At 40.4% G+C, this 13870-nt stretch overlaps 2 protein-coding genes across 2 annotated transcripts in view; both read right to left on the minus strand.

Annotated features, from left to right (window-relative positions):
• The window catches only part of MAD1L1 (mitotic arrest deficient 1 like 1), a 492750-nt gene that overhangs the window by 471660 nt on the left and 7220 nt on the right, over positions 1–13870 (minus strand). The window contains exons 3-5 of the mRNA XM_035130662.2: positions 13105–13245; positions 6556–6735; positions 1169–1293 (exon numbers count right to left, since the gene is read on the minus strand). Of these exons, the coding sequence (XP_034986553.2) occupies positions 1169–1293; positions 6556–6735; positions 13105–13245 (446 nt within the window). The remainder of the gene's footprint in view (positions 1–1168; positions 1294–6555; positions 6736–13104; positions 13246–13870) is intronic.
• SNX8 (sorting nexin 8) overlaps positions 1–13870 on the minus strand; it is a 238329-nt gene that overhangs the window by 160948 nt on the left and 63511 nt on the right. The gene's annotated exons all lie outside the window — the stretch shown is intronic.

Raw genomic sequence — 13870 nt, forward strand, 5'->3', positions numbered from 1 at the left:
CAAGGAATCTAAAGTAACTAAGAAACATGGGCATTGCCTGTCTCCAAAGCAGTGTCCAACCTACAGGTCTGTTCTTCCCTTCATACTGGGTTCCCATCCCAAAGACAATCACATTGCAAAGACCCTGTCCAAAATTCATTATGGAAGAGACTTCATTCTTCCCCACTACAGTCGTACCTTGGTTCTCGAACGCCTTGCGACTCAAACTTTTTGGCTCCCAAACGCTGCAAACCCAGAAGTAAGTGTTCCAGTTTGCGAACTTTTTTTAGAAGCCGAACATCTGACGCGGCTTCCGCAGTTTCCAATTGAGTGCAGCCAATCTGAAGATGCACCTTGGTTTTCGAACGTTTTCAGAAATCAAACGGACTTCCGGAACAGGTTCGGTTCGAGAACCAAGGTACGACTGTACAGCTCTATCTCCTTGCTGAAGTATGGGCTATTGTCCTCTTAGTACACACTGCTGTAAGGAAACAGCAAGGACACATTCAGAGACAAAATGCATCCCAATACGCCAGTTGCATTTTGCCAGTATTTTCCAAAAACTGTTATCATGATACCATAGCTTGCAATGCAATCCTATATTCAGAGGTAAGTCCCACTGAATTCAATAGTACTTAAGCATCCATTGGATTGCAGCTGCAGACATCTTTTTTCCTTTGCAGAAAATTTAGGCTATGCACTGAATATTCTTAGCCAAGTAACAAATCCCACAAATCACTTGTTATTTCCGTACTCCAATTATTTGGCCACCAAACAACTCATGTCGGTATTACATAAATGCTGCTTCAAAAGTTATGACCAAAATCAGTGTTGAGGGGAGGAATTATAATCAACCCAGCCTCATCAATGATAGTTACAGGTTTTAATAAAAGACTTTTCAGTTAATTAGCCTCCTCCAATCCTCAGTATTTTCCCATCTCCTGCACAAGAGAAATATGAAATGTTTAAGCTTTATTTATTTATTTTCCATAAAATTACTTTATCTACTTTTTTATTTTGTTATTTTCCCCACGCCCCATTTATCAAGTTTTCAGCAGTACACATCCTGATCAAAGCAGCTCTTTGAACAGCAAAAATCAAAAGCTGTTGAAACTTTCCCTTCCTGAGTGACACCAGCTGCCAAAGACTAAAGGTTTTATTTCCTGGCAGTTGTTAATCCCCTACTCACTTTTGTAGTACATCCAGCTGTTCAGTCAGCTCCTGCTTCTGCGATTCACAGGTTTTCATTTTCATCTCCTGATTTGTTAAGTTCCACTGCAACTCCGATATCTTTCCTTTCAACACACTAATTGTCTGAGAGAGAAAGAATGAATACACAAATATATGGTTGGACCTAGATGTCAAGGACAATGAACCACCTCTGATCAAACACTACTGATTAAATGTGAAGAACCAATAATACCGTGTTTCCCCCTTTTTAAGGCGTAGTCATAAAATAAGCCATAGCAGCATTTCTAAGCATTTGAGAAATATAAACCGTACCCCGAAAATAAGCCATAGTGATAGGCGCTGTGCGGAAGAGATCACTGAGCTCCCCGAGTCAGCAGCAGCAACGCCGGCCGCAGCAGTGTTTGCTGAGTCCTTTCTTGCTTTTGGGACTTGGTTACTGTGCTGGCTTGGGATGGTGTGTGTGCAATTGCTGTTGCTGCTTCGTGTTTTTCAGCTGGATTCTCTGGGTTCTAAGCACTTTCCCCCGTTTGTTTGTGAAGCAGCACTCGGCTGCAGCCCCTGCCTCTCCCGACGGCTGCATGAATGCGAGGCTGGATTTGATCGCTATCTCCTTTTCCATTTCTTTTGTCTTTGAGCACCCGGCCCCGCCCCCTCTCCCCTTCGTGGAATGAAGAACGGAGTTTTAGCAGCATTTCCTCATTATAAAAAAAAGGTCAGGAACTTTTACTTTAACCTCAAAAATGGGATATTTCCTCTCTCTAAAAACAACTCTGACCTGAACACCAATATAACGGGGGTAGATCACCTCCAGTTTATAAATCCGCAAGTAGATCGCAGTCTCCTAGAAGTTGGGCTCTATACTTTGGCTGATTGCAAGCCTTTGCATCTTTAAAAAACAAAAACCATGCGCTTCTCAGTCTTAATTTTCCTTTAATTCATCCCCCTATACCCTCCTCCAACCATTGCCTCCTTCCATTCCTTACCCCCCTCCCTCTCTCCCCACTTCCCTCACTCCTGTGCGATCTCATTTAGTCATATACTTGCTTTTTCTGTTGTGTTGTCTATTTTATATTTAATATTATTACCCTTTATGATGTTATTTTTCCCCTTGCGATAATTATTTATTTTTTATCTTTAACTAACTTTCCTTTCCATATTTTTCCATATATAACTCAACACTTTCCCATTCCTTCTTAACTCTTTGGATAGAGTGCCCCCCCATTATTGTTGTTAATTTTACAATTCCTGGATTTTTTATGGAACCGAACAGCTCGGGTGCTTCAGAATGTGCCTTCTGTTGCTACAGGGCTATGGGGCTTCACTATTTGACCCCCCCCCCAGGTTGGGATTTTTAAAGTAGTTCTGTGGGTCCCAGGGCACAGAATCACCCCCGATCCTTTCCTTTGTCTAAACAGACCTATTCCCCCCTGACTTTGGAAGGCTGTGCTTCAAGGGTGATACCAGGGGTTTTTTAAGACCTGCGCCTCTTAAGGATTGTTACAGTCCATAACTTCCATTGCTTTCTACAGGGTTGGGGGTTTAAAGCACTGCCACCCCCACCCCACCCTGCAGGCGCTCGGAACTGGCAGCGCCAACAACGCGCCCAGCAATGTGCAGAAGAGAGCACCGAGCATCCTGAGCCAGTGGGTCCCAGTTGTACCAGCACTTTTTTTTTTAAAAAAAGACACCCCCTGAAAATAAGCCACTGTGTGTTTTTTTGAGGGAAAAAAGTTATAAGACGGTGTCTTAAAAAAGGGGAAACACGGTACATGAAATCAGACCTTTAAAAAGTTACCTCAGAAAGGCAAAAGCAACTCTTTGCTCTCTTATCTGTCACCCTAATTGTCACACCCATTAAGCAAGTAACTTCACACTGGCATGCAAATAGCAAGTTTCAAAGTTAGAATGTCTGTCTACAATAGGATGCATCAGAGGGATGCAAATTGTTCCATCAGCACCTTATGAATATTTTCTCTGCAGTGGAATTTCAAAACTGCATCAATTCTCCCAACAGACAAGTAAAAATGGCAGTGTTAACTTTTCAATAAAGTTGTACAATCCAGAGTTACCAGAACTAGGTTAGATGCAGAGGGGAAAGGACATCAACTTATCATTAGGCCATTTCTTGCTTATAAAAAGAACAATTACTTAGTCCAGGCTTCACCAACCTGGGGTCCTTCAGATGTTTTGAATTCCAACTCCCATCAGCCCCAATCAGCATAGCCATCCAAAACCTGTGGAGGGCACAGGTTGGCAAAGACTAACTTAGTCACTCTTATGAACAATCACTTCTTGTGCCTTGAATCTCTCTCCTCTCTTGCCCTCTTCCATATTCTATGCCTACACAGGCCTTTTCTCCAAAATTAACTCTTGTACTAAATTTATGACATTACAATTTCCTAAATATTCAGCTAGGTATGCACACTCTTGGGAGGGACATCACAGTTTCAGAAACAGCTGCTGCGTTAAAAATTACACAGAACAGATCAGATTGGAGATGCCAGGGGAAAAAAGAAATAAAATCTCTCAGTCTGACCTAAAATCTTCCAGTCTGACCAAACTGCAGGAGGCAATGGAAGACAGGAGTGCCTGGTATGCTCTGGTCCATGGGGTCACAAAGAGTCGGACACAACTAAACGACTAAACAACAAAATCTCCCTGCAGTGAGTGATATCACAGCAGTAACTGACCAAGAATAACCTAAACTCCTCATCACTTCTTGTGACCCTTTTGTATTATTATGCCCTTCACAACACCTCCCAATTACCTCTTACTACTGTTTGATAACAATGCAAAATCCATATTCCTTTGCTCCTTGAGAGCAGCAGATACCCAACTGATTTGAGGCCAGCATTAAGGACACGGAGCCTGTTAAGGCTGCAAAGTGAGAGACTCTTGTGAACTACAAGTGTGCACCCTGCAGGATGACACTTGCTGCACTGAGAAAAGCTAGGAGTGATGCCCAGCAGCTTGCCAATGTGTCCATGACTACTGGTTAAAGCAGCAATACAGTACTCACAAAATGTACAAAGGCTAGAAGGCTTTGGACCAACAGTCAGAAAAACTGCACCGCTTAAAACCTTTTCTGCAGAGATCATAACAGATTGCAGCAAGCAGATGAAGTAATGGGCAAAGCACTATCAAAAACTGTACTCGTAGGAAAACATGGTCTCTGATACAGCAATCAAACGTATCCAGACTCTGCCTGCCTTGGAACATCTGGATGTCCCTCCCTCCCTTAATGAGCTGAAGAATGCCATCAACTCCCAGGCATGTGGTAAAGCCCCAGGATAGGACAGAATCCCAACAGAAGTGCAGAAAGCCAGTCTCAACTCCTCCCTCATGACACACCTCCACAGCCTTCTCTTGCAGTGCTGGGAAACAGGATCTGTGCCACAAGACATGTGCGAATCCAGCATTGTTACCCTTTACAAGAACAAAGGTGACTGTCATGACTGTAGTAACTACCATGGAATCCCACTGCTGAGTACCGTGGGAAAAGCCTTCGCCCATGTAGTTTTCAACAGATTACAGTCACTCACTGGCAGGGTCTATCCCGAGTCACAAAGCAGCTTTAGAACTCAGAGGTCAACAGTCAACATCATTTTCTCATTGCACTAGCTGCAGGAGACATGCTGAAAGCAGACACCACTTATACACCTCCTTCATAGACAACATTAACCACATCATAAGGGAATTCTTTACAGACAATTGCAGTGCTTGGAGACATTCAATCACATCATGTATCCACAGCAGTAACCAGAGGAGAAATTACTACGGGGAGGAGCACAGAGAGAAGAAACGGCATGGTGCATCTGTGGAAGCAATGCCAGACATCTTCATCTGCCCCAGCTGCAATAAAACATGTCTTGCCCGTATTTGTTTCTACAGCCACAGCAGGCACTGTAGCTGTCCAATGGTTTGACTTTACATCTGAAGCTGCACTCTTCCACTGTATCTCAAAACAGACAGATACCAACATCAACAACGCAAAATTCGGATTCCTTTGCCATCTTGCCTTTGAAAAATGCTTCCTCTAGAAAGCCTTTCCCAACCTAGTGCCCTCTAGTTGTTTCTTGACTACAACTCCCATCATCCCTGACCATTAGGGCTTGCTGGGGCTGAGGGACATTTGAACCCCTGAGGGATATTTGAACCAGCAACATCTAGAAAGCACCAGGTTGAGGAAGACTTTTGGAGAAACACTTCCATATTTATCAATGCCCACATTCTCCTTCAAACAATAAGCACCATTATATCATCCATTAAGAAATTGAGTACTATGAGCAGAATGTGCATATCACCATTGTCATGGATTTAGGTGCAGAGCATTATGGGAACTGCAGAGATTCATGGGACTTTGGCCATCGAGAGGGAGAATGGCCTGGGAAAGTAAACTTCTGAACTTTAAGAGAAAGATTTCTGGCTCCTTTGATCCCGTGTAACCTTGCAGCTGTGAAATCTCCCATTCCTGTGCGATAAGAAATTAGGGAGGAAGCTCTGTCCGGTGTGCTCTGAGAACTGAAGGCGTTAATTGCCCTGTAGGTTGATTAATGGGTAAACACAAGACATCTGTGTAGTTTCTATTTGATTGACAAGACTAACGGTTGTAGGTTCTTTGATTGGATTATTCAAATCTCAACTCTAACGCAGATTGGATAATGATCCATAAGCCCACGTGGAACACCTCAAGGGTTTTAGGGATTTAAGTCTGTTAGAGATGAGTCCCTTTGTCTTGCAAAATGACCCAGCAAGGTACTGCTGTCCTGTTCGTCTTCAAAGAGCCTGAGAGAGACTGAGGTCTGCCGTTAGCTCTTGACTGCAATTTGCTGGGATGGAGAGATGCAGTCTTGGATCAATCCTATTCTAAGTTTGTACTTGTAAGTTAGCTACTTTTTCTTGTTTTATCTTTGTATTCCCTTTACTTGAGAACTGTTGCATGTTACTTTGTTTAAGCTATTTTATAATAAATAGTTAAAAGAGATTTCTTGTGGATCTTGGTCCTTTCTGGTCGCATTGCTAAACCCAGTCCTAGGCTGCTTTGCCCTCTACCAGGCAGAACGTGTATTCTTTGTCCCGGAGGTCTGTAAGGGGACCTTCCCGGGTGGTGGCAGCGATACCGGTTAAAGAAGTGTTTCAAAACCCCGTTCGAGCCATAGAGGTATAGCCAGACCCTTTCCCGGGTAACGAAAGCAGCCCAGCAGCCTCCGGAGTGAGAGCGGGCAGTGCTAAAAGGGAAAGAGGTTGAGGGTACTGACGGGCACGAACATCACAACCATTCTACTGTGCATCACAACTGATGCAACCAAGCTATTTATTAATATTCATGGACGATTGGAAACTACATATAGTATGGAATCAAATAAGAAACTGCTTTTTTCTTACTTCATTAGCTTCAGCAAGCTTGTTCTCCTTCTCCTGCAACTTCTTATTCAGAGACTCTGTGTGCTTCTGACAGGATTTGTTAATCTCAATTTGTTCTTGAAGCTTATTTTCGGTCTCAGTTTCTCTTTCCTGACACTGCTTGATACGCTTGAGGAGCTCTTTGTTATGGTCAGCCTCCCGCTAGAAAGAGAGGAAAAACAGAAAGAAACTTCAAAGAACCTTGCATCAAATAGCTACAGTAATATATTGCTAGCATCTCCACTAAGCAAAGTCTTCCCAAGTCTTTTCATCCATTTCACTAGTGAAACAGTGAAACTACCACCAGTGAAACTACCACTAGTGAAACTTAGTGGACAGTTTCCATGCAACCTATTTCTATTATGTAGCCACTGAACAAGTCTGACAGTTTTGCTCCCCTCCCGAATTATAGCATTAGCACAGGACACAGTTGAAATTTTAGAGTTTGATTAATGTTGGATACAACCCCTGGTTTTGGTTTTTAAAATTACCATATTGCTTTTTATCCATCCTGGTCATGAATGTCTAGTACATCACAGAAGTAATCTTGGGGCATGGCTGCACCATATGTTTTCCACAGGTGTTGTATAAAGATGTTTACAATAAATTGGAGCCAAATGGGATATTCACATATTGTCGGACTTGACAGCATGGCTTGCACTGTTCAAAGACATAGTGCTCACAAACGCATCAGCCTGAACAGGGTTTTGGTTCATAGTACAAGCTTCAATGCTAGGATGATATGAACCAGGTAAACATCTCACTTAGAAACTCATCTCCTGCATTTGGTTTACTCCAAATGGAAATGGTTTGCATACTGATTTCCAGTGTTTTTCCTTCCATCACTACCACATTTTCTAGTTACTTGTCACAACAACATTCATGACACAGTTATAGATCTGTCCATATTACTTAATGCAGCCACAGCAACACACTCAGCAGCCAAATGAGGGAACAATAAAAAAGCAGGCAAAAAGTGATTCAGAATTTGCCCCTTGTATGGTGACTAGCCATCACTGAATGACTCTCAATTGATTTAACTGAGAAATGGTCAAATTCCCAAATTCACACATCACCATATAAAAAAGTATTTGGACATGCCAACATCTTTTTGGCACCCAGCAAATAACATTTTATTTCACCAAGGCTTTTAGTCTTTTCAGTTTGTGTTATTAGTATTGTTATTTTATGGTCTTCTGCATTTTATGTAAAACATCCTGGGAATTTCATTGCCCTGTGCCAATGCTATAATTCGAAAAAGGGGCTCTCACGTACTGATATACAGCATTGCTGTGGCACCCCTTGCACCATGGCAGGTGCTTGTCCACTTTAATGGACCATATAATGAAGACCCTATATGGAAATATTTTAGAGACATTCAAGGAAACCTTGAAAAATATATACACAGTGTGACAAAGAGAGGCAAAGTCTGACTGTAAACCAAGGAACAAATGGGTTCAAACCACAGCATTTCCTCCTTGGACCTAGCTCCCCATCAGCAATTAGGGTTTTAGCCTAAATACCACATTCGGGGCTTGGGTAGGAGCTAGAGAGTGTTGGGTTAACAACTCTCCCCTTCTCATGTTCTGCCCACTACCCACCCAAATTGTCTACCATGTGGCAATTAGACTTGGAAAAGGGGAAGAAACAAGACACTAAGAGGAGGGGGAATCACTGCCTGCTTTGGCTCCATACTTCCTGATATACACCACCAGGACCACCCAACATAAAAAGGTTCCATTTCCTGGTGTAAATAATACTTCTGTTTAGTTGTAAATTAACATGGTTTAGTGGTCTGATTTGCACCTCTGTTTAGAAAATGTACGAAGTTTACGAAATATATGAAATAGCTACAGGAAATTTGACTTAAATTGACCTTTTTCCTTGGTAATTTAAATCATTCTACTCTGTGACCAAAATATTTCACTAGAAAAGTATAAAATAATGCAACACACACTGCTGTATTGAATTTCCCCTGCCCAATTCTCCTCCATTCCTTCTCTTCCTTTTTTCTGAACTCTCAAAGCATTTCCAGTCCAAGTTCCATTTGCTTCCAACTCAAATTAATTCACTCTTATTGGAAAACGTGTAGCAAATTGCTCTGCTAATCAAAGCAAAACAAGCTACGGATTTACATACTAAGCAAGGATTATGCAAAGCAGTATGAGGTTCCTAAACCCTTTATCCACATCACTTCCGAAATACAGAATCTGAGCAAGGTAATTACCACACTGTTGGATTAGTGCTGCTCCCTTTACGTTTCAGGGTTTTAAGTGTTTCTGCAACTGACTCAGCTAGATTTTGGGGTTGAAGTGACACTGGAATAATGCACAAAATCACTTGACTTGAGGTGGAACTAGGAACTTCCTTAGCTACTCATTTTTTCTGAGTTACAATAGAGATCCACCTCCTGCGTATGTTGTTATGTCAAGATTTAATAAAAGTCTCTGAATTCTTGAAGTGCTTTACAGGATAAAGTGCATCCTCCTTGTGACATCAACCTAGAAGGCAGAGGTAGCCACATAGCACAGCATAGTTTCTGTTTCACATGCTAGATTTATCAATCTTGTATCCTGAATTTCATCCATTGACTCAAAATGGTACACACGAGATTATCCCATTCTGTCCTAAAAAGCTTTGTGAGGCAAACAAGGCTAAGAGCTTACCCAGTGAATTTATGGCTAAACAGGGATTTGAATACAGTTTCCGCAATTCAATTCACTATCTTCTACATTAGCTTTCACCAACCTAATACCCTCCAGGTATTTTGGACTACAATTCTCATTCACCCCAACCAGCATGATCATGCTGTGTGGAGCTAATGGGAGTTGTAGTCCAAAATATCTCAAAGGCACCAGGTTGGCAAAGGCCACTTTTCCTATGGTGCACAGGGCTTTGATTTTTTAAAATTGTTTTATTCGCAAAATATAAATTCTTTACAACAGACAAGTCCAAAATAAAATCATATATAGCAAAACCATAAGTCTCAAATTTTCATTTACACTGATCTCCTCTCCAATACATTTACTTGATATTTCTCGATGCTTCTTTACTTATTTTAAATCTCTTAAATCCTGTACCAATCTTTAACAATTTCGATTAATACCTTCGCAACCCAGTGCTTCCCTCCACCCGTGTGCGAACTTCTTTGCTTACTATTGTTTTTGTTACTGTTGTGTTACTCACTTTATTTGTTACTCCATCCTTAATATAATATTATCCTGTCTCCTTGCGCCTTTTGAACTTTTGCATTTTAATTTTTAAGCTCCAGCACCGACTGTTTTCATGTATTCCTTAACGCATTCCCATTCTTTATTAATTTTTTGATTAGAGCAGCCTCTAATTGATGCTTTTAATTTTGCCATCTCCACGAATTTGAAAAGTTTGGTTCTCCATTCTAATAATTCTGGCATTTTGTCAGTTTTCCCATTTTTCACCACTACGATTCTGGCTGCCGCAGTTGCGTAAAGGAATACATTCCTTTTATCCTTGCGGATATCATTCGATACTAAACCCAGCAAAAATGCCTCTGGTTTTTTAGAGATTGGACTCCTAAATATTTTTTTTAGCTCTTCATGTATCATAATCCAAAATTGTTTCACCACTTTGCACCCCCACCACATATAGTACATCGTCCCCACCTCTGTTTTGCATCTCCTACATTGGTTTGATTGTTTTTTGTACATCTTTGATTATTTTACTGGGGTGAGGTGCCAGTGGTAAAACATTTTCATTATGTTTTCCTTAATCAAACAGCATGCTGTGAAATTTATATCTGTTTTCCATAGCCTTTCCCACCTATCTAAGTGAACTGTCTGGCCCTGCTCTTGTGACCATTTTATCATTGGTTCTTTTATTACCTCATCTTTCAGTTCCCATTCAAGTAGCAAGCTGTATATTTTCGATATTATTTTCTTATTTGGTTGTGTCAGAGGCGCTGATGTGGCTACTCTAGAGTAACGACTCCTCGCAGCATAGTCTTTTTAGACTTTTATTAAGTGCTGATTATTTACAGTGGTCAGAACGATCTATATACATGCTTACGGTGAGGTGTCAGAACCTCCGAATGGCGATTGGCGCATTTTCTTCCAGCAAAGAAGCTTTGGGAGACCCAACCTCTTCCCCCTACGTTTGCGTCGCAATTCCAGAGTTGGGGGAATTGGCCTTCCCCCCGTGCTCACACCTTCCTGTCCCACCTGGGGCATGGGCTCCGCAACCTTGCCTGAGCCTCGGACACCACTTCCTGACTCTCCGCTGGAGGCAGAGCTCTCCCTGCTCTCCCCAGCGCTTGGGGATGGGCTGGAACTTAAGATGGGAGGGACTTCCCTGTATCCCTTGTCCCTCACAGGTTGCAAAAGTTCACACTGTAATTTTGATGTTTTCTGTTCAAATCCTATTTTTTTTATCTTGGTTGAAGACATGCAATACCTGGTGATATTGTAGCCAGCTGTTACAATAGTTATTAACCTCTTCATATGGTCTTATTTTTACCTCACCATGTTCTTTTATTAATAACTGTTGATATGTTGGCCAGCCCTTCTCCATATTTACTTTTTCACTGCCAATACCTAGTGTAGATACCCACCATGGTATCTTAGGTTCTAACAACCATCGGTAGTTTGCCCATACTTTATATAGAGACTTCCTGATTATGTGGTTCAGGAAGTCCCTGTTTACTGCCACTTTATCATAAATTAAATAGGCGTGCCATCCGAAGCAGTTGTTCCATCTGAAGGCTGCCCTGTTCAGGGAGGCTTTTAATGTTTAATAGATTACTGTGTTTAATTTTTCTGTTAGAAGCCGCCCAGAGTGGCTGGGGAAACCCAGCCAGATGGGTGGGGTATAAATAAATTATTATTATTATTATTATTATTATTATTATTATTATTATTATTATTCCATCCTTCCAAGTCTAGAATCTCTGTTTTATCTAGCATGACCCAGTCTTTTATCCATCCTAAGCATGCCACCTGATAGTAAATTCTCCAATCTAGAAGTCCGGATCCATCCCTCTCTTTATTGTATGTTAACAGTTTATATTTTATATGTGGTTTTTTTCCCTTGCTATACAAATTGGGATATGTCCTTTTTTCCATTTTTCAAACATATCATATTTACTAATTACCGGAATCATTTGGAATAAAAAAAAAGGATTTTTTGCAATATACTCATTTTGATCGTAGAAATTCTACCCCACATTGATAATTTTAATCTCTGCCAAATTTCTAATTGATTTCTTATTTCTTTCCATGTTTTAATATAATTATCCTCAAACAAATTAATATTCTTCATTGCTATGTAAATCCCCGGGGTATTTTATCTTTTTTACAATTTGCAGGCCACTTGTTTTTTCCAAATTCTTTTTCTCCAATTCATTCATATTTTTGACCATTATCTTCGTTTTGTCTTTATTTAATTTGAATCCTGCTACCCTTCCAAATTCTTCCATCTTCTCCAATAATTTATTTATACTATTTATCAGATTTTCCACCATTACTATCATATCATCTACAAATGCTCTGATTTTATACACATTCCTACCCAGTGTTATACCTTTTATTTCCTCTTCCTTTCTTATAACCTCATTTAATATTTCCAATGTTAATATAAACAAAAGAGGAGAAAGTGGGCACCCCTGTCTGTTCCTTTCTATATGGGGAAATATTCTGTCATCTCACTGTTAATTACCAGATTGGCCTTTTGGTCTTGGTATATTGCGTTTATTCCATTTAATATTAATGTTCCTAGCTCTAATCTTTCCAATATTTTCTCAAGAAATCTCCAGGATACATTATCAAAAGCTTTCTCAGCATCAATAAATACAAAGGCTGCTGTTTTCCCTGGATTCATGTCTAGATATTCAATCAAATAAACCACTAGTCTTACATTGTCACACATCTTCCTCCCTGGTAGGAAACCTACTTGATCTTGATTAATATATTCATTCAAAACTATTCTTAATCTTTGGGCCAGAATATCGGCGTATATTTTGTAGTCATTGTTGAGTAGGGATATAGGTCTACAGTATAGTTGTTAATATTTTCTTTATTTTTGTCATGCTTTTGTATTACAATAATATGTGCCAAATTCCACAATTCAGGGGTTTTCCCTTCTGCTATTATGCTATTTATAAGTAATTTCATAGGAGTTGCTATCGCCTCTTCCATTTTTTTGTAGTGCATTGCCGTGAGCCCATCTCGATGGGTGCACAGAGCTTTGAAGACCCAACTATCAGCTGACTGTGAGGGCAAAATATGACCACCTAATGTCACTGTAATGCCACGGTATTTAACAGGTGAGCAACCTGCAAGAGGTGGGAAAGGAAAATATTCAGCTTGCCCATGAGATCCAGTTACCCACCCCGGTTTTAAATGCTTGTAAAAGAACCCACACAAACTCTCTCCTGTCCATTAAAAACATGATCACCAGATCCTATAAATTTACCATCAAACCAAGTCAATCATGAGGTGGTCTAAAAGAGGCTCTGGTTGATGTCTCTACTAATCAACGGTGTATTACTAGCAAACTAACCTCAAAATTTCTTGCATTTGCATTAGCCTCCTTCTCAAGTTCAATTCGAGCCCTTTTGTGACTCAGTTCCATTTGCATTTTCTCCCGCTCCATTTGCAAAAGCTGTGCCTCTGAACGTATTTGCCCAGCCTGATCTTCACGCTGATGTGTTAACATGAGGAAAGAAAAAATAAACATAAGCAGCAGCACAAAGCGTTTTAGGAAACATTTTATCCAAAGGAAACAAAATACTGTAGTTCTTACAACCATCTGTGGCAAAGAGTTAATGGTGCAATTCCAACCATGTCCCATCAGAATAGGGATTTCCACTTGTGCAACAGGACTTCCCATCCACCCATGCTCTCGCATACACTGTCCACAAATGTGCAACAGATTCAGGAACAACATTGTGCAAGCAGAAATCCCTGCACTGGTGTAACAACTGCCTTAGCACTATGCTGAATTCCACATAAACAACTTTTTAAACATCCAAACCTAAGCAAGTGAGAGACTGGAAAGAAAAGAGTAAGATTGCTCGTTCCTTCCTCTCAAAACTCCCTATTAACATTAGAAAGGCTCCCTCACTATGCTATGACACATGCTTAAAACTTTATTTCAGAAAACGTATTCCAGACACAGAATTTATTTATATATCCTTACTTTTAATATTTCCTGATTTTATCTATTACTGACAATTATTCTACATTGTTTTATTTCTGCCCTCTAAATAAATAAATAAAAATGTTTCCTCATACCAACTAGAAAATTATTCTTCAAATGTACAAGT

This window comes from Zootoca vivipara, chromosome 14 (genome assembly GCF_963506605.1).
Source record: "Zootoca vivipara chromosome 14, rZooViv1.1, whole genome shotgun sequence".
Classification (NCBI taxonomy): domain Eukaryota; kingdom Metazoa; phylum Chordata; class Lepidosauria; order Squamata; family Lacertidae; genus Zootoca; species Zootoca vivipara.